Raw genomic sequence first — 20,393 nt, 5'->3', positions numbered from 1 at the left:
TGAGGGGGAGAGCTGGTAGCTTGCACGATTCGAAAAAAAGGGGAGCAGAGGGTGGTTGCGGTGTCGGTAATATGTTTCAATAACAAAAACATGGGGAGTGGGACCATGCAACCGTTTCGATAGAGTGCACTCGGCTCGGCGGCCACCAACCAAGGCTGGAACAGGAGCGGAAATAGCGGCAAATTTTCAGTATGGTTTTACAAAATAAACCGAAACAGCCTGTCGTGAATAATTGCACACACACACACAAACACACCAGCCGTTCGTACGTATAACACCAAACGACGCCAGGCGGAATGAAGGGAAATCCGAAAGGAGTCTAAAATCAATATTACAGAATATAAATCCTTTCGCGGACGAACTTGGGGGGAAATAGCTCTGAAACTAAATGAATAAATTTGAATATTGACACCGGCCCGCCGGAAATGTGCTGACAAGACAAATGTAATGCCGCAGTGACGACTTTGCAGGTGGGTGTAAATCAGGAACCGTGTCGTCTTGACATGGTTTTTTGCATTTCCGACCTTCCGGATTGACTCTACTTGTGGTGCCGCCTACATGGATGGAGCTTGTATGTGTGTGTGTGTGGTAAAGGATTTATACGGCCATAACAGCGTAACAAAGGTGCAATATGTGACTACCGCTGGACACACAGTTGTGGTAGATTAAACTTTCATGAAATTGCTCGGAGCGATTCCACTACTGTGTTGATTGAAATATGTATGCATGGTGGCAACTTTTCTAGTATCATCTGGGGCTCATTTTCGCTTCGTATAGAATGGGGTAGTGGTTTTATCTTCTTACAGATGGCTTTTTATTGAAACAGAATACCCATCTAAAGATGAGATATTTATGATGGTTGTGGATTAGTAAATTGAAACATCGATCCAATTAATCTTAACTGATGCAGGACTTGAGATTCGATCGCAAATTTAGGTCTATCGTCGGCCACAGAAGTGCTGGAAAACAAATTCTGGATGACCAGAAAGTTTAAAAAAAATATGTTATGTTCAAAAAGTCATTGGGAAATTCTAGATTTCTTTTTAAGGATGTTGTTTTCAGTCCATTTCTTGAGTTTTCAGTGTTTTTTTTCATGCAAAAAAATACTAAATCCCCACTTCAATTTGTTGTGACATTAATTCAGGTTAATACATTTAATTCTTATGACAAGCACAAACATAATGTTGTCGACTCAATGATGAAAACCAAACTCCCTGATATCCAGTCATTTTTGAAAAAAAAAAATAAACTACAAGGGACAGCCCTATGTGGTTGTACGTAATGGTGACGAAGGACTATGTGGTATTGTAGAATAAATCTTATTTGTTAACTGCAGCAGGAGCTTGTGTTTTGTGTAGGAATAGGAATTTGAGCGGAGTTTTTTTTTGTTTATAATCTTTAGCATGACGCGCTTGGTATAGATGGCCCACAGCGACTCACGAAGAGCTGCTGATTCCGATCAATAGCAGTGCGGCTTCTTCCTCCTTCTATGGATGCTCATGTGGGCTAACCCTCGCTGCTTGAAGGCAGCCTTTCGTTGTGTACTGGAGAACACCAGCACTCACCACGCGGTGATTGAATAAACACCGGATGGAATACAACTTTCAAATCTGTGTCAGGGAAATCGCTTTTCGCGGGCAATCGGTGATAGTTTTAATTATCATAGTAACAGTTGCATATTCGGGCAATTTTCAATAGTGACATTTTGAAAAATGATAAAGTCTTAAATTTAACAGATGCGTAGAAATATTTCTGATCGATTGGTGATAAAATTAATTAAATTGGTCAAGAGGCAGCTGAGTTATCATCATTCAAAATCTTTCATAATTTTGTTACATGTTCCATTTTCGGTTTTCACAAAGTGTACCCCTATATAGAAATCACAGAAGTAGTCCTACGTCAAAAATCTGATACAGTGCCTATCGGGTTTTGCAACAAGACCTCATTAGCTATTACTTTCTCAGATATGTACTAGTGCTTTCTGGGCATTTTTTCATGAAATATCCCATGGACCTCAAACATTGGATTCGATACATTTTATAGATTGCAAAAAAGACAGAAATTGCGTGTTACCAAAAACGGAAAGGCTGCGCATTTTTAAAAATTCACAAATTTTAAAAGAAGTCAGCGCCAGGTTATCAGTGCAAGAAGCAACCTGCATGTTAATATGACTAATGTGTGAAGGAAACTGCAACCTTTCTCGATATAAATCTACAAAAACGGCTAAGGGATTAAAATCTTTACAGCAAGTTCATGATCCACTTCTTACCAGCTTACCTCGATACGAGAAAAGATCGTTGGCATGGCAGTTCCTTCACTCTTAGAAGTTTTTTTTTTGACTGTTTTCGAGCTCAACGCTAGGAGCAGAAATGTTCTGTTCTCGTACATCTTACATATGAAACACTTGTCTTTATTCCCATGATATGTTTTCTCCCTTGAGCACGTTTTGAGGCCCAGCTCCAAACGTTAATTCGCGACCAAATTCCTCCGGTGAGAAATCGTAGAAATAGCGCTTTCACCTCCAAAATTCTGTAACTTGATTCCATCTCAATTGCAATTACAGCAAGATCGCAATAGGGTAGAGCACTACTTCGTCGTAATCGCCCATTTCCGTTCTATCGATCAGAAAAGATCAATGATATCAATGATTGCACCATGTACAAATCAATAATAGGTTTGTTCTGATGCGTAGGTTCATTAGCTACAACATAAATCCAGTTAGAGCGCATTATATGAATATTTACGCTCATTGTTCTCAAAACAAAAGAAGCGCTCCTAGCGAATCCTCTTTTTCTACGTTTATCCGTAGGACGAAGAAAATCTAATGGCGTTTCAATGCGTTAGGACGGAAATGAAACTCGTAGAACGAAATTAGAATCAAGAAACAGTGTTAGATTTTAAACAATATCTCAACAATTTGTGACTCTTTATTAAATCCGACGGTACGCATGGAAAGGTGAATGCATTTAGAAGTCATTGACAGAAATATTCCATTTTTTGTTTAAACTCGTTCAGAAAAGAGAGGTAAAGCGCGGGTTGTGCTTAGTACGACGGAAATTAGATCAAAAACCCTACTAATACTTCACTGAGAAGCTAATTTTCCGAGCTAACCAGGTCTACAATTAAGATTTAGGCGTTCAAAGGATTGATTTTTTTGGACACAGCTGGATCGAGCAGGCGCACCAATCTACTAATAAGTAAAGTCACTGAAGAAGTCTGCAAATAGTAGACGAAATACGCGTATCTGTCAAGGATAAGCAATTAAGGTAGAGGAATTAAATGGAAATTATTGAACCTTCTCTCTTTCTTTATACAGGTATTACTCTATAGACGCCCACATTTATCAAGATTCATATACAGTGTATCTCAAAATTGGCCGTACAGATGTCATTAAATTTTAGAAAAACAAAATCAGAATCATGAGAACTCTTCTTTGCATGAGAATCAATTTTCTTTTTTATATCTTGATTTTACTTCTGTGATGCCGAAAAAAAAATCTATGTTTTCATCATCTGATAGTCTTGGAACTTACACAGGATTTTTTTTTCAGAAGAATCTCAACACTTCCTCAGAACTCTTTCTGGTATTTGCTTACAATTTGCTAAATAGCACCCTACGAATTCTCTCTAGAAGGCTCTGAAATTCTCCTAAAAATCTTAATTGGGTTCGCTTTATTACCTTGGTATCACCCAAAGAATTCTTCTGAAATAAATTCTCCTCAGTATTCACTAACTATTCTCCTAAAATTCCCAATGAATTATCTTTGAAATTTCTTCTAAATTTCACACAAGATTCCTTCGAAGTAGTCCAATAAATTCCATGAAACGCTGCTCAGAATTCCCAAGGAACACTTTTTTGAGTTTCCTAAAAAAAATATTTCAGGGAATTTACCCTTACTTGGTTGGAAATCCACAGAATTCTAATTGAATTCTTTTCAGAGTTAGGAAATTTAGGAAGGATCTTTACATTTTCCATCTTCTCTTGAAATTCAACTCACAAGAACTTTGAAGTTCTCCTTAGAAGTCTATTGATATTCTCCTCAAAATTACTTTGCCATTTCAGTCAAAACTCTCTTCGAATTCTCTTTGGAATTTCCTTGGAATCCTCTTCTAGAATTCTGTTGGAAATTTACTTTGAATCCTACTCATAATTCTTATGGGATTCCGCGCTCAGAAATACCATGAAATTCTCCATACATTTCGCCTGGGATTGGGGGCTCAACAGAGCTAACTTGAAATGGATCCTCAGAGTTCACTTCAAGTTTTCCTAACAATTCCACAGCAAAATATAAGATCACATTATGAAAATCCACCAATTTTTGTAAGGAGGTGATGTATGAAAATTAGCAGTAGTAGGCATCATATTTAGGATTGTACTAAGTTATTTTTTTTTCATGCGACAATTTTGACGTTCGTGTCTCAACAAGGGGTTGAAACAGTTCTAGATACACTCTCAGACTTTCTCTTTCGTCAATAACTCAGGAGCAAAACCTTTCCCTGTTGTATTTGACGTTTTGGTCGCTAGATAAGAACCTCTTTTATCAAACTGTGCGGTAGAATTAGCGTGAAATCTGTTTGCATAGCAGTTGTTATGCAAAGAGAAAGTCGATGAAGAGAATCGGTCAAAGCAGATAGGACCATTTGAAATGTTCATCGAGAGTTGACGTTTTTTACTACACTCGCTTCGTTGTCGTGCGCGACAGTCTGTTTTTATTTGAACACTCATGCTCTACCGTCGTCTCTTTCACACAAAACGAGCGGCAGAATAACATTCAAGCTAAAAGAAAATTATCAAAATAGCTATCATATGACATGTGTGATTTCGTTGTAATTCCTCAATTTGGTGTAAATCAAACCATTTCTGATCAGAAATATAATTACTATGACATCATTGCTTGCTATTTTCAGAATTCACACAAGCACACCATCAGCAGCTCTTATTATGAGAAAAACTAAAATACATACATACGTGACGGTCTTCGGCGACAGTGTCGTATGACAGAGCCTGTCATATGACATTTTAGTTTGGTACTGTACTGTACCAGAATTCTTTCTCTGGAAATGCCTTGAAATTGTTTATATAATAGTACAGAAATTCTCTGTAGAACACTCAAAAAAATTCTTAAAGTTCATCCTTTCTTCGCAAAGCATGATTGATCGCCCACGGATGCTGCTCTGTTATTACCAGATCAGCTGCAATTACACAGAGAACCAACAGATGATGTTTGGGACTAACATTCATCCTCAATGTGTAAGAACTGAAGATCTAATATTTAGCAATACCAGCGCCGGCCGTGTCCGAATGCCGGTCAACTAGGGAATGGGAAGGAATTGTGTTGACGTGGTACTCGCTGTGAAGGAAACCGAGAAATCCTCTGCGCTTCCAACGAGAAATCACTGGGATGTTGGATGTGGGGAAAGGTTGCACGCACACGCAGGGATCGTTTTTGGTAGAGCGATTATTATACACAAACACACACACACACACACACACACACACACACACACACACACACACACACACACACACACACACACACACACACACACACACACACACACACACACACACACACACACACACACACACACACACACACACGCGCGCGCGTACTCATCCAATTTCTATTTTTAGATCAGGACCCACACTGTGGTAAATGATGCGATCGGTGTTAAAGAAGAATTTGTTTTTATTAAAATCTAGTGGGTATAGAATAAGGCAAAGTGAAAAATTGCAAGGAAGGAGACGGGCCTGGGATTGAACTCCCGACCTTCTGCTCAGTAAACAGAAATGGTAACCACTGAGCTACCGAGCCTCGTCACTTAAAGTTCATCCTTTCTTCGAATGTTAAACTCTTTCTAAGAATTCACTGGAGCTTCAATTTTTTTTACTTTGCATGACATTCTCCGTAGAATTCACCTCATACCAACAATTTAAAAGGGCCTATTAGCTTTTTTGAGCAAAACTTGTAATCCCCCTTTCCTGCCTTCCCACCGAGAATTGTTTTCAAATTTTGCTCAGAATTATCTTGGAATGCTCCTCTAAATTCTTCTGAAAATTGCATGGAATTCTCATAACATTCTCTAGAAATTCCTTTCGGAATGCGCTTGGAATATACTCCGACTATCATTATAGATCTTCGCATAATTATTTTGGAACTGTACCCTCAAAATTCGCGTTCCTTGGTATTTTTCAATATTCCTGGAATCCTCTTCACTCTTGGGAGATATAGTAAAAACTCTCCTAGAGTTTTTCCTAAAGCTACCTAGAAAATATTCTCTGAAATACCTTGGTGTTAACTCTAGAATTAATTCTAAAATCAGCTCAAATTTGCTTTGGAAATAAAATCTAAAATTCACTTAATTGTTCTTCAAAGTGACTGTAGTTATCCTGAAAATCTAGACGAGTTCAAGGGTCTTGGAATCTTATTGTTTTCGGAGAGAGGACGAGAGATATTTTTCCTGATTTGTCAACTAAATTCATGGGATGTTCCCGGTTACCGTTTAATTCCAGCTTTTTCCGGTTTTCCCGGTTCACTGGTCACTGCATTTCACATATGAAACACTTGTTTTTAATCCCATTATATTTGTTTTGCTCGAGCACATCCGTAAGAAAATTATTCCGGATAATATGCTTAACCAAAAGCTAATTCGCTGGCGGATTCCTCCAGTGGGAAAAAGTAAAAACAACGCTTTTATCTCCAAAATTCTGTAAGTTTATTCCATCTAAATTGCAAAGCAGCAACATTACCATACTAAAACTTGACTGTGCAGCTAATTTTACGAACTAACCAGGTTTACAATGAAGACCTAGAATACTTACTACAGCTACTCTATGCTGTCAAAGCAATGCTAGTCTACGTATCTTTGAATCATTATTCAATCATAAAAGTGCTACTCCAAGCAAGACCATTATCCTAAATTCTCATTAGTTAGTTCTCTGAGCTAATCAAGCTGATAAGAATACAATAAAGAACAAGAAGTATTCAGGAAAAAAAAATCATTATCTTCTCTTAAAGCTGGGTTTACACAAGGCAAGTCAATTGATCAACTCAGTTGAATTCAACTGCCTTGAGCGTATAAACTATGCCATTTAACTGACTTGAATTGAAAAAAGTTGAACCAGGCTCAACTTTTCAAGCCAATTGAATTCAACTGAGTTGATCAATGACTTGCCTTATCTAAGCCCAGCTTAACTCTTAATCATTCTTGCATTTACTCAAAAGCGCTCCATTTGCGCTCAAGGGATTGATTTTTGTTGGACACAGCTGGATCGAGCAGACGCAGAATCTACTTGAAGGTTAAATTTTGACAGACGCAGTTAGGTATAACAACTTTAAAAAAACGCACATTCCCATAAGCAGCTTAATTTTGCAACAACGAACAACGTCTAGCGTCTCTACGGAACTGAATTTTTATCTTGTCTCAACTCAGTAATGTGACAACACCTAGTGTTAGCAAATTTAAAATAGGCTCAAAATCATCGGAATACCCTTTTATTTCAGTATCTTTTGCTCCACTTGCAAAACTGCAACATCAAGAGTTGAACACTTGTTTTGCAAGTGTCGGAGGCAAAGGCAGTCAATTATGACAGAAAATGTGTCGACTACCGTGACCGACTGGTCTCAACCAACTAGAGTCTGTAGTTTTCGAGTTTTAGATAGATCACGGAGTAAGAAAAATCGTCAGGAGAATTTTTACGACACTGAGGTTTGCTTTTTTTTAGATTTTGGAACTTGAATGTACTTTCAAGATTTCTGATGTAGTAAAATTATGACATCTTTAGTTTTGACCAGTGTTCGGAAAAACTCAAAAACTCAAATCTCATGCATAAGTTTATGCGCCTATGAGTTTTGCCTTGCAAAAATCACCGATCAGTTTTCAGATTCCAAAAATCATTTCTCTATAGTATAGCGTTATTGATTGTCATTAATATTGTTTGGCCAACAAATGAAAACTAACGCAACATGCCTAACCATGCTATCAATTGACGTTTGAATAGTTTTTATGAGTTCAAAGCTGAAATGATTTTTCGACGTGGTGAGTGTGAGTGTGTGAATATGCATGAGAATCTTAAGCGTGAATTTTGTTTGCCGCATTCGCACGCGAGTTTATTCTTGCATGGAGGCTTAATGAATATTTGATATTTGAGCATGATTTTCCGAACACTGGTTTTGACTCACAAAAAGTCTTAACTCCAAACTTGAACAAATTTGGAAAAACATTCTAGAACTAAGAATAATCTGAGTTTTAAAAATTTCCTTAAATCCTAGATTTAACATATTCGGCCTGGAGAGACTGCAGGCTCATGAACTTAGGAAAATGATTACTATTTTGGTACATTGATGAATTTTCTAGAGAATTTGAGTATAATGTAAAGGGAATTCTGAAAAGAACTATAAGTGAGTTCTGGGAATTTTTCCAAGGGAACTGTGAGGAGAGTTTTGAGGAGATTACCAGGAGAATTCCAAGAGGATCGAATTCTGAAGAGGGGAAGGGATTCCTGGGAGAACTCCAAGGAAAGTTTTAGTTAAAATTGTTCGAAATTCCAAAATTTCTAAGGCACAAAAGGTAAACAAAATTTAATGCCTAGGATGTTACAAATTTTCAAAATCTGACATCCCAAAAAAATTCCAGATACCGAGATCAATATTGACCAATAATTTTTCATTTTAAGATTCCCGGTTTTCCCGGCACATATATCAAAAAATTTCCAAGTTTATGTATTCAGTAAAAAACGGAAGTTATTGAATGATAACAACTTGTATTTTTTTAATGTTACATGTGGGTAATCCATCTTCATTAGCAAAACTCCAGGACGTTTTTTTAAGGGGGGAGTACACTTTGATTTTTCAAAAAAAAATCATTTTTTTTGGCTTAAAATGTTCCTTGGGATGTATACTTTGATTTTGAAAATACTCCAAGTCCGCCAGAATATTCCTTACCGCTTTACGAAGCGATTTCCTAAAACATGTACCGGCGCGCTGAGAGAGCAAATTTATCTTTAAACGCGTTTATCTCGAAACGGGGTTTTTCAAACTGGCGTGGGAAATAACTCTAATCAGTGATCATCAAATTTGGATATCGCCTAGGTTTTCTTGTTCAGAATTAAATTCTGCTTAGAAATACGTATCCACATTTTCGATTTTGTCAAAAATTGATTTTTAATACACGATTTTGTAAGAATTTTTAGGTTGAAAAAATTGACAACTTTTGAAAAAAAATTAATTAAAAAAAAATCGGAATACGTATTTCTAACCCAAATTTCATTACTAATCAGGATTTTTGTTCGATTTATGTTCCAGGATCACATGGAAAGGAGTATTTTCCTACGCCGTTTTCCGACTTCCGCGCGAGGACGCCCGCGCGACCTGGTGCACCGGCCACGGGGAGACGCCAATCGAGTTAAAAAAAAATACAAATTGTAGTTCGAAGGATTTTTTTTTCCTTTATTAGAGAGATTTTTAGCCTAAGGCTAGTTCATCTCTTTTAAAAATTACAAAAAAGAATTGGGACCTCCAAAGGAGGATCCCAATCTTGGCAAGTGGGCATTTAGCTTAATTATATAAAATATTGTAAAAACACTACCAAAAGGGCCAACGAATTCAAAAGCACAAACAGAAAACACTCAAATGTTGTAAAAAAGATTCGCCTCCTTCAGGAAGGCGATGAGGGCGTCTGCTGCCGGGGACTCGTCGCCAAGCAGATTTCGTATGCTGGTGTTCGAAGGATGACTAATAAATGGGTTATAACATATTTGCCCTCCCTGAGTGTTTTATTGCTTAAAAAAATTAACGAAAATGCCTTACTTTTTGGACGTTCAAAGTGTACTACCCCCTTAAGTTAAAAAAAATTAAATTCAACTAAATGGGTAACTTGATTTATTCAAAAAGAAATTATGAATCACAACGATACATTTTGCAGTCATCTCTGAATTAAGGGTAAACTAAAAATAATAATGAAACAGTCAGCCCAGTGTGTTAGCCAACTGGAAGCGATCCATAGATATGGAGTGATATATAAAAACGAAGACATCATTTCAAGAAGACTGGCAACTTTGCCTGAATTCAAAGGACATATTCGGTACCGCTGCGCTTGAGCTAAGGTGAAACCAACGCATAGTAGAATGAGTAAATACACAAACCTCTCCTCTAGGCTTGGATTCTTTGCTATCAAATTCCCTTTTGAGTGGTAGATGACACGATTGTGTCTGTAAATGTTATTTACGAGACACTTAAAAAAACAACGAGTACCTATCCCCCATATTTTCAAAGCCCCAGAATTGACTGAAAAATAGATGAATTTTAAGATCCCTAGACCGAACGCATTCGTTAACAGTGAGAGATTGAAATAAGAACTAGATTTTAAATTAGATCCAGGGAAAACTTTTGGAGACCATAAAGCCGTAGTCATAACCAACTAGAAGTAATCTTGAAAATATTGGCATTGACAAAATCATGATTCTGATGTTTTGACATTTGTTTAAAGTCGTCCGCTTTTTTTTCAAGACATATAAACACGGAATTAGAAATGTTTTCATCAATCTGGGACTAGAAAAAATACTCAAAATGTAGGATTTAAAAAATTCTAGATCACAGATTTTGCTGTCTTTTTGGAAGAATTGTGTCGTGAATATGAATGAATTTCGAGAAAAATTTATAAAATAATTTATGTGCTAAATTTTTGAAATCAGGAAGATGAGATTAGATTTCTTCATTAATCATACTTTCAGCCGGGTAATTTCGAAAAAAAAACACTGGAAATGACTGTCTTACAAAATTCTTGGAAAAATTCTTAGCAGTTCTGGCCAGAATTCCAAGATAATTTTGAGATAAAGTCCTAAGAAATTCTGAAACGAACTGCAAGGAATCTCTGAAGATCTGATTTCAACAGAATTCTGATGAGAGTTCAAAAAGAATTGTTATCAGAATTTAAAGGGTGTTCTGAAGATAATTTAAAAGGAATTCTGAGGAAGATTCCGAAAAGATATTCAAGAGAATTTCGAGAAAAATAATAAGGGAGTTTTTAATAAGGAGACTTTCAAGCCCTGGGATGGTTCGTCTTCGGCCACAAGGAAGTTGTATATCATTAAAAAAAAAATTGTGGAGAAGAAGCAGAGAGAAAAAAAAATCAAAAAATAATTCCAAAGGATTTCCGAGGCGAATTTTTAGTTCATAGAAAATTTTGAAAAGAATTTCAAATGAATCTAATTCTCATAAAATCTGCAAAGAAATTTTAAGGATTCCAAGGAAATGCTTAGGAGCGTTTCAAGGGCATTTCAAAGAGACTTCCATGGTAATTACCAATAGAGTTTCTGGTTAGTTTAAGAAGAATTCCGTGATAAGGCGGAGTTTTTTTTATCTATAATCGGTTGCTGATCTGGCCAAAACCAGGCCCAGGAGACAATTTCTAGTTCCTCAGTCTCTATTATTTGTCGCTGAGAAGCTGTTCCGAAGACAAGTAGAACCTCCACGAGGTGTCCCATTATTCTTCCCATCATTCGTTCAGTCGCAGCGTTGAACCTGACTATTGACCACGAAAAAGCTTGCCATAAAAAATCGACTACATACATCCGAACATTTGTTTATCTCAAGTCGACGGAAGACATTCCGCGCAACTACCATAAACCGGACTAGTTCATGTTGATCTTCGTCAAGCTTCGTTTACAATTTGGACTTCTACATCAACACATGTCAGGCAGCCTTCAGGTTCAATTGGCTAAACTTGGTGAGTTCGTTCCATTTTGTAAATTTTTATCTGTTCAAACCAGTAACGTTGGGAGATCACCTTTTTGTGGTACGTTACTGGTATAAGATCTACCACCGAACCCTAGTCGTTACAACTTCAAACTAAGGAATCAGGATTTTCCAGTAATCAAAGGATTACATTTTAGTGTTTGTTACTTTTTATGACTTGATAATAGTGACAAGACTTGGGTAGGGACCACCACTTGACTATGTTCATAGAGTTTACATAATCCTTTTCCATGACCTGTACTATTTCCCTAAAATGACCTATGACCTATCGACTTGATTCGAATCATATTATCCTTTTCAAGCCATAGGTAATCGAATAGCATACTTTGTAAAAAATACAATTTTTTTATAAATGCATAAATTATAAAATATGGACCATAGCATGCTGTAATTACGAATGGCATCAAAATCTTGGTAGGTTGGTTTTACATGGTACATATCCCCCGTGTAAATAACTAAGTGTATAGCAGGGCTGGTAGTGCTGATGCGATATAATAGTAGTGACTTTAGTGACTAAAATTACGGAAATAGTGACCAAATAGTGACTTGTAAATACTAAATAAGTAACCATTTATATGGTAACTTAGAGATTCAAATACGGTTTGATATTGAAATAAATTTTGTCATGGAAATTTCATAAATTCCTCTAATTTAATCGACTCTCACAACGGAATCTTCTGTGAAGAGCATTTGAAGTGATTTCATTAATTTAGTTTTACTAACGTTATACATGATGACTAGAAAATAGTAATTCCCATTTGTTATGATCTTGAATTTGATTCTGCGTTCGAAATCTTTAAAATTTTGATATATCTAGGTAGATAACTTCTATAAATCGCTTAGAACTTTTCACAAAATTTCTTCAGAATGATCTCAAGAATAATTCCCCTTCTCTTAAACTTTGAGGCAAATAAGGTTTAAAAATAATATTATTGCATTCTTGAAATTCTTTGCAGAACAATCAACAAAATTCTTGGAAATAGATTATTTTCGCAGTTCGAAATGCATAACATCAAATGTCATGATTAAAGTGGACATTTCATACGATCGATGAATAGATGAAAGTAAAGAGAGGATAGTTCCGTTATAGTGTGAAATTTGTATACAGAAAGTAGAAAGCGAACAAAGGACAATTTTGAGGAAGGTACGAATCGGGTAGAGCATCTCCTTTATTAAGCCCATCCGTTAATGAGGGATAGTGAGGGATGTTTCCCTCTGCCACCGGCAAAAGGAATGATCGCCGATTTGCTCATGTACCTCCGATGTGCGGAAACAGTTCTATCGATTGTTTCACTCTCAAGTCGCCATCTGACGTAAACAACTACCCGATTCGAACCTTCCTCAAAATTGTCCCTTTGATCGCTTTCTTCGTTGCATTTACAATTTTCACACTGTCGTACTATAACGGAACTCATCTATCGTATAAAATCTCCACTTTAAGTCTGATATTTGATGTTAAGCATCTCCGACTATGTAAATCGTTAAATTCACGCATGAAGTAATAACACATGATTAGTTAAAGTATATTTTTTCGATTTTTTATTGATTCTTCTAGGAACTTCCTGAAGGCTCCTTCCATAAATCCATTTTAAATTTATTCGAATTCTCCTTAGAATTTCCATGCAATTAACCTCAGAAATTTCATAAATTTCTGCCTAGAATAATCTTGGACCTCTCCCCTGCATTCAATTGGAAATTCAATTCGTATTCTCCTTAGAATTCCCATAGTATTTCTTCAGAATTCTCAAAACAAAAATCCATCACAGAATAACTTTGAAACTCTTCTCATAATTCCTTTGAGATTGAACCCTCATAATTCGATAATATTGGAATACTTCTCGGAATTTATTTCGAATTCTTTAGAATTCTCTTGGAAGTATCTTCAGAAATCACCCCAGAATTCTTTTAGAACTATCCGCAGAGACCATCTTTGGAGTTCACGGGATTTTCATGGAATTTTCATCAGAGCTCCCTTAAGCAAAATTTCAGAACTAGTTTGAATTCTTATTAGAAGTGGACCTAGAATCCTCATCCAATCATCATAGAAATTTTCTCAGAACTCTCGTTAAAATGCACTCTCAATTATATTGGAATTATTGCCAAAATTGTTTCGGAGCTGAATTTTGCGTCTCTTATAATTTAAACAATAGTCAAAAGCGACGCTCGTATGTGTTAAGCCATGTTTAACTATATAGGTTAACCTGGCGTAAGATTTAAGCGGAGATGAAGAAATCGGTCTTCAGAGCACTTAAATTTACATGAGACTTTCGTAGTCTGTAGTCTTCTCTGATATATCTTGGTTTCATCCCTAGAATCCTTTAATATTCTCTTTAAATTTACTTTGGATTTATTAAAGTACGTAATCATCCTTGAAAGGCAATTGAAAATCTATCACAAACAAATACCTTTGGAATGTTTACAAGATTTACAATTTATTTTCTGGAAAATGAGGTATAGTTTCCCCGATTTTTAATCTAAATTGAAGGCATTTCCCAATAGTTTTGCAGTTCACTGGTCACCCTGGATAAAATTTTCAATTTTTTAACAAATATGTATATTTTGTTAAAACTACTGTAGATTTTCTTAGTGCCAAGAACTAAATTTATGCATTTTGTTGATATTTTTAAATTTCACTCTATTTCAGTAGTGAAAAAGTGACTTTAGTGACTATTTTTAGGGAAATAGTGACTTTAGTGACTTTTTGGTGTAAAAAGTGACTTTTTAGTGACTGGCTTCAAAATAGTGACCTGCTACCAGCCCTGGTATAGCCATAACTGGGGTACATCCCAAACCAAGTTATTCGAGTTCCTGCGACCCATCTAAGGACTGCCTGCGATCCAACGCCACTGATGGGACTTGCAACCCATGGATTGCGAAACACTACTCTAGAGATGCTTTCTTTGAGATTGGTTGCTTTGATGAAGATGCACCAAAAAGGTCGTTCAATGTTTTTCCTAGATTCCTGTTCTAACAAACAGTTTAAAAATAAATAAAAATAAAACGAGAATCAAAATCAGGAACTTGCATCGTATCATCACTTCGACTTCAGAGCAAGACGAGTTGAACCAAGCGATTACTTTGAATTTAAACGATATAAAGTTAACGAGGCAAAACAAAGCAAGACCGTATGCACTGAATGATTGAAACTAATCGAGTACGATTTATCTTCCATAAATTCAAATTAAATTCGAATCGAAATAAAACGACAACAACAAAGAAACAACATTCAATCAAACCTTTTCCCGCTCCGCCTTGTCAATCTTGGTGAACTCGTTCCGGTCGCGATCGATCTTGTTGAACGAGGACGAGTATTTTGGCAGCGTTGGAGGAGGGATCGGCCGGGCCGCTATCGTTGGCTTCTCATGCGTTTTGTTACTACTATGGATGCCGGCGGTGATGGGCGCTGCCGGACTAGTGTTTCCGGCCGATCCTGGCATACCACCCGGAACCGCTCCGGCACCCGGACCGGTGGACTGAAAGTTTGCCATGTAGGCACCCGGTGACGAAAGGATCGGTTTCACCGGCGGAACCGGTGGCCCGGATGGTTGCGTTGGCGTCGATGCACTCATATTTTCATAATCCTGTTGCTTGCAAACACTCTGTAGAAACCACACTGTATTCTCTTCTTATGCGCACCTTTCTATCTAGGCTGGTAGGTAGCTGCCGATCTTGCCCACTGGTATATCACACGACACGTGGAAATCTATCTCTTAACTCTCTTAACTGACTATGTATCACTATATCTAGGTGTATGGCCTGCGGGTAAGTGGAAATATGAAAATTGCACTGTAATTATTCGAATTAATCACACTTGTTTCTTCTTGCTTGCACGGTTGGTTATCCGTGCGGCACACTACCGTGTCAGATGCGACGTAAATAATGTGCAGTATGTGTATTAATTTCCCACTGATTGCATTCGTGAGCTCGTCGTCGTTGTCGTCCTTCCGCGAATCCGCGACCGTGCACACACACGCACACAAACACACCAGCACTCACAATCAATCGACGGCTCTCGTTGCTCTCCAGCTATGCCGAGGGAACCGTCCCAACAAGACAGTGATTGATCTCGAATCAACCGACTACACGACGAATGATGATGATGATGATAACAATAATGATGGCGACACGACAGCAGCTTATGCGTTCTCTCAATCACTCGCGAATCGATACTGTTTCGCGTTTCTGCGGGTCCGATCGAAATAAGCACCGCATTGCTGAACAATATTTTTCCCCACTTACGAACTCATCGACACGCTGATCGAGACGGCAATGTAATCAGGAATCTACTAACAAGAGCATATAGAATTTCAAGTGATTCGTGAAACATTCACTTTCAAATAGCTAGCTACACCCCTGACTGACTGCAACCATGTAAGCGCACACACGCCTAATTGAAATAAATTATTGTTTTAACCAGGCTCAGGGCTCTCGGTTTCCCCTACCCACCATCCAATGATGACGAAGCGACCGCTGGACGCGCCGAACGATCCACAACAGATGCATTTCGTTGCATCGCGCTGCACTCGAGGGGTTCAATTGAGCCTAACCATACCATACGCCAGTTTGTAATTTTTAATATGCATTTGCTGATCATTTTCCACTAGGATTCTACACCCCCCCCCAACCCCAACCAACCGCTTGCCATCGCAATGTAGCACTTTATGGCTATTTTAAGGTTTCCTACCTTTCGTGCTCTCTGTCCTCTCTCGTCGTACTTTTATCAAGAAAGTAGCTAAAACAAGTGTAGAAATGGTCCCAAAGCGGAGCATGCAACGGAATAATTGTGAATGGGGGGGCTTCCCACAATATACACATCAACAAATTTGCTTTTACTTCTTGTAGGTGAAGTGCGCGCGCGAATGAGCGAGTGCGAGCATATTTTACTATGCTAAACGGCGCGTAAATAGTGCGATTAACCCGCTTGCCTGGCTGGAAGGCGATAAGTATAGGTATTTACGCGCGGTAAAGTGTAAATTTAATTTCTACACCTACCGAATGGAAGAAACCGGGACAAAATACTAAATAATGGAGCTCCAGGGTTGATGGATTTAATGGTGATAATTACCATTGAGGGGCCCCAGATAGCCGTGTCAGTAAAGGCACGGAATTACCAAGCTGGAGGTGGCAGGTTCGATTCCCGGTCCGGTCGAGAACATCTTTCGGGTTGAACATTTTCCCGACTTCCCTGGGCTTGCCACGCAATGTAGAAATTCATGCATTTGGGTTGGCATAGAAAGGTCTCAATTTATTAACTGTGGATGTGGTTCGAGAACACTAAGTTGAGAGCAGGCAAACGTTCGTGAAAGAGCGTGAAAGCTAGGTAGAAGAAAGACCATTAAGGAAGTGGTCATCAGTGAGTGCTGGGTTGCGATGATTAACGTAGATAAAAGCATGGAGGTGTATACTGTACCCAATTAGTGGTGCTAATGAAAAGATATTTTTTGACCATTCAAAATACTTCTCAGCACTTGTTTCAGAATCGTAAAAATGTCGTAAAATCACTTCAAGAGGATGGATATACGAACAGCTAATTCATTCGAACAAATGCGAAAGGACAACACTAGCTAAAGGGTGATACGGTCAAAATTTGGTCAATATCAACTTGACGTATTTCTTTCAATTTTGCATTTAAAAAACCTGAACACCCCTCATTTTGAAGGTGTGTGTGTGTAGAATGTTGCTCCTATTTTGATTTTGGAATTCACTCTTCAGTTGTCAAAATGCCGTCCAAGCAAGAAGAGCAGCGTATCAAAATTTTGCTCGCGCATTGCGAAAATCCGAGCTACTCGCACGCAAAGTTGGCAAAATCGCTAAAAGTTGCCAAATCAACCGTTACAAATGTAATTAAAGTGTTTGGGGAACGTTTGTCGACAGCCAGGAAGTCTGGATCGGGGGGAAATCGAAAACCGGAAGCCGCTGAGACGACAAAGAGAGTTGCCGGTAGTTTCAAGCGAAACCCTAACCTCTCTCTCCGAGATGCCGCAAATAAGCTGGGTGTATCGTCTACAACCGTGCATCGAGCCAAAAAACGAGCCGGACTATCGACTTACAAGAAGGTAGTGACTCCAAATCGCGATGATAAACAAAATACGACGGCCAAAGCGCGATCCCGGAGGCTGTACACGACGATGCTGACGAAGTTTGACTGCGTGGTAATGGACGACGAAACCTACGTCAAAGCCGACTACAAGCAGCTTCCGGGACAGGAGTTTTATACGGCAAAAGGAAGGGGAAAGGTAGCAGATGTTTTCAAGCACATGAAACTGTCAAAGCTCGCAAAGAAATGTCTGGTTTGGCAAGCCATCTGTACCTGTGGCTTGAAAAGCAGCATTTTCATAGCTTCCGGGACTGTCAACCAAGAAATTTACGTGAAAGAGTGTTTGAATAAACGTCTGCTGCCTTTCCTGAAGAAACACGGTTGTTCCGTACTGTTTTGGCCGGATTTGGCATCTTGCCATTACGGTAAAAAGGCCATGGAGTGGTACGCCGCCAACAACGTGCAGGTGGTTCCCAAGGACAAGAACCCTCCCAACACGCCAGAGCTCCGCCCAATTGAGAAATACTGGGCTATTGTCAAGCGGAACCTAAAGAAGACCAAAAAAACTGCTAAGGGCGAGCAGCAGTTCAAGGCAAACTGGCTTTCTGCGGTGAAGAAGGTGGACAAGGTGGCTGTACAAAATCTGATGGCAGGGGTCAAGCGTAAGGCCCGGCAATTCGGATTTGGAAAAGCGGAAGCCTAACTGAATATTTTTCCTGAATTTTATACTAATTGAACTTGAAAAAGAAATTTAATTTGATTTTTTAAATAAACGATTTCACCGATTTACACGCGTTTTCCCTTGACCAAATTTTGACCGTATCACCCTTTAAACATTTCCAAATCGACTTTTATATTTCATTAATAAGGCCATAGCATATTTATTTTCGAATTGTTCAAACTGAAAATTGCTAGTTTGCGTGAAAAGCAATACAAGTTAATATTCAGATTTTTTCTGTCTTGTCAGGAACTGGTCATTTTCTCGGGGGTTCCCAAAACTTGACCGGATGTGGTCCTGGGCACTGGGTTTGGTTGTAATTGATCTTGATTTTGAATTCTGATGTAATTTGATGTGGCATGATGGGTTTTGATCCTAGTCAGAGCTGGCAAATATCACGGCCATCATGTTAAAATGAGAAAACAGTTCCTCTCACTATCACGAGACGAAACTACCAATCATGAGCTTTCGTGTCATTTTCCAATAATCAAACACTCGTGAGATAAATTCTCATACGGTTTCGACAACAACATTTCTAGCTCATAAAAAAGAATTTAGGTAAGCCACAGTATGTAATTTTTTAAGAAAATCATTATCATCGCTTTCTCATTCGATGAAAGTGACAGAAGCAATTCTGGAAAAAATCACGTGAGATCTTCAATTGAAAATGATATTTGCCAGCCCTGATCCTAGTAAGCATCTAGCCACTTCCTCGGGGGTACCCGGAACATGTTCGGATGCAGCCAATGTGGTCCATGGCACTCAGTTCGACTGTCATTGATCTAGTTTTTGAATTCTGATGTAATTTGATGTGTCGCATGACGGGGTTTGGGCTCGAGTCAGGAACTGGTTGCTTGCCCGGGGTTCTCGGACCATGTCCGGATCAGTCCTGCAATATTTCGACCATACACGACGATATGGACAAATAAGCTTTGGTCGCTCATTCGAGCTAAAACTCATCTTCAAGGGAAACCATGTCAATTGTCTAGGACAATCCTTGTCAGTGACGAACATGTGAAGTTTTTGTTATTAGCTAAATTTGTAACGCAATTCAATGAATTCAGCAATACAATTCCATGGAGTCGTTATCGAGAACAAGCATCTACGTCCTTAACTGCCTGGATAACAATAATGTGAAACATAATGCTCGAAATTACACTTCATGTTACCAGGTGATTCTTTGCCATCGACGAAAAATGAATGAAGTTTTGAAGAAGGTATTTTTGAGAATCAATCCTTCTAGTGACCAGTGCACAGACGGCTTATATCATCTAGTTTTCACTGGAAATCCTATGTATGAGTGCTCATTGCAAGACAGCCGGTATTACATGATATAAGCCATAGTATGTACGGGGTATAAGTCTTTATTACGACTTTCTTGTGCCTGTTTCGACAATTGGCCTATTGGAACTAGAAAGCTTTCCACAACTTTAGACCCGTGAATCAGAATTTTTTAAACAGTAACCGGCTTTACTCTGATGAACCCAATTGCTGTACCATAACGCTCGGATGACAGTTAAAAAATGGCAATCATGGGTTACTTTGGCATGTCAAAAGCAAACAAACAAAACATGGTGGGTGGTTAGAATACTGTTAATAAAACATTGGTCAGCTCACATGGATACAACGGGATACAAATGACTACTAGATGAAATGATAGTATGTTCACTAAAGTTTCATCATATTGAGGAACCGTCTGCCCCTTTTTGCCTCTTTGAAGTTTGTGGATGCTTGAAATTTGGCTATTTTTGAGCTGATATTGCCTAAAACATTTTCTATTTTGCAGATATAACCTTTTAATCTTCAGCAAAGTTGTGTATTTTATTGATTATTAAAAAGTTGCAGAACATTATAGTCATCTAAAACAAATAATTTCGGAAATA

At 38.2% G+C, this 20,393-nt stretch overlaps 1 protein-coding gene across 10 annotated transcripts in view; it reads right to left on the bottom strand.

Annotated features, from left to right (window-relative positions):
- Positions 1 to 20,393, bottom strand: part of pnut (septin 7-like protein pnut) — a 215,218-nt gene that overhangs the window by 76,199 nt on the left and 118,626 nt on the right. For 5 of the 10 annotated variants that reach the window (XM_065236906.1, XM_065236899.1, XM_065236904.1 and 2 more), the window contains exon 2: positions 14,992 to 15,511. The exons of 4 other annotated variants lie outside the window; for them this stretch is intronic. In XM_065236906.1, coding sequence (XP_065092978.1) covers positions 14,992 to 15,324 — 333 coding nt within the window. In that variant the 5' untranslated portion in view covers positions 15,325 to 15,511. Of the gene's footprint in view, positions 1 to 14,991; positions 15,530 to 20,393 lie in introns of those variants that run through there. One more of the 10 variants, XM_065236900.1, reaches the window with a different exon arrangement.

The sequence above is a fragment of the Ochlerotatus camptorhynchus genome, unplaced genomic scaffold (assembly GCF_037179485.1).
Source record: "Ochlerotatus camptorhynchus isolate MF236.1 unplaced genomic scaffold, CSIRO-AGI_Acam_v1.1 ptg000577l, whole genome shotgun sequence".
Lineage (NCBI taxonomy): Eukaryota > Metazoa > Arthropoda > Insecta > Diptera > Culicidae > Ochlerotatus > Ochlerotatus camptorhynchus.
The sequence above is the reverse complement of the archived record's forward strand: the minus strand, read 5'-3'. Positions and strand labels throughout refer to the sequence as shown.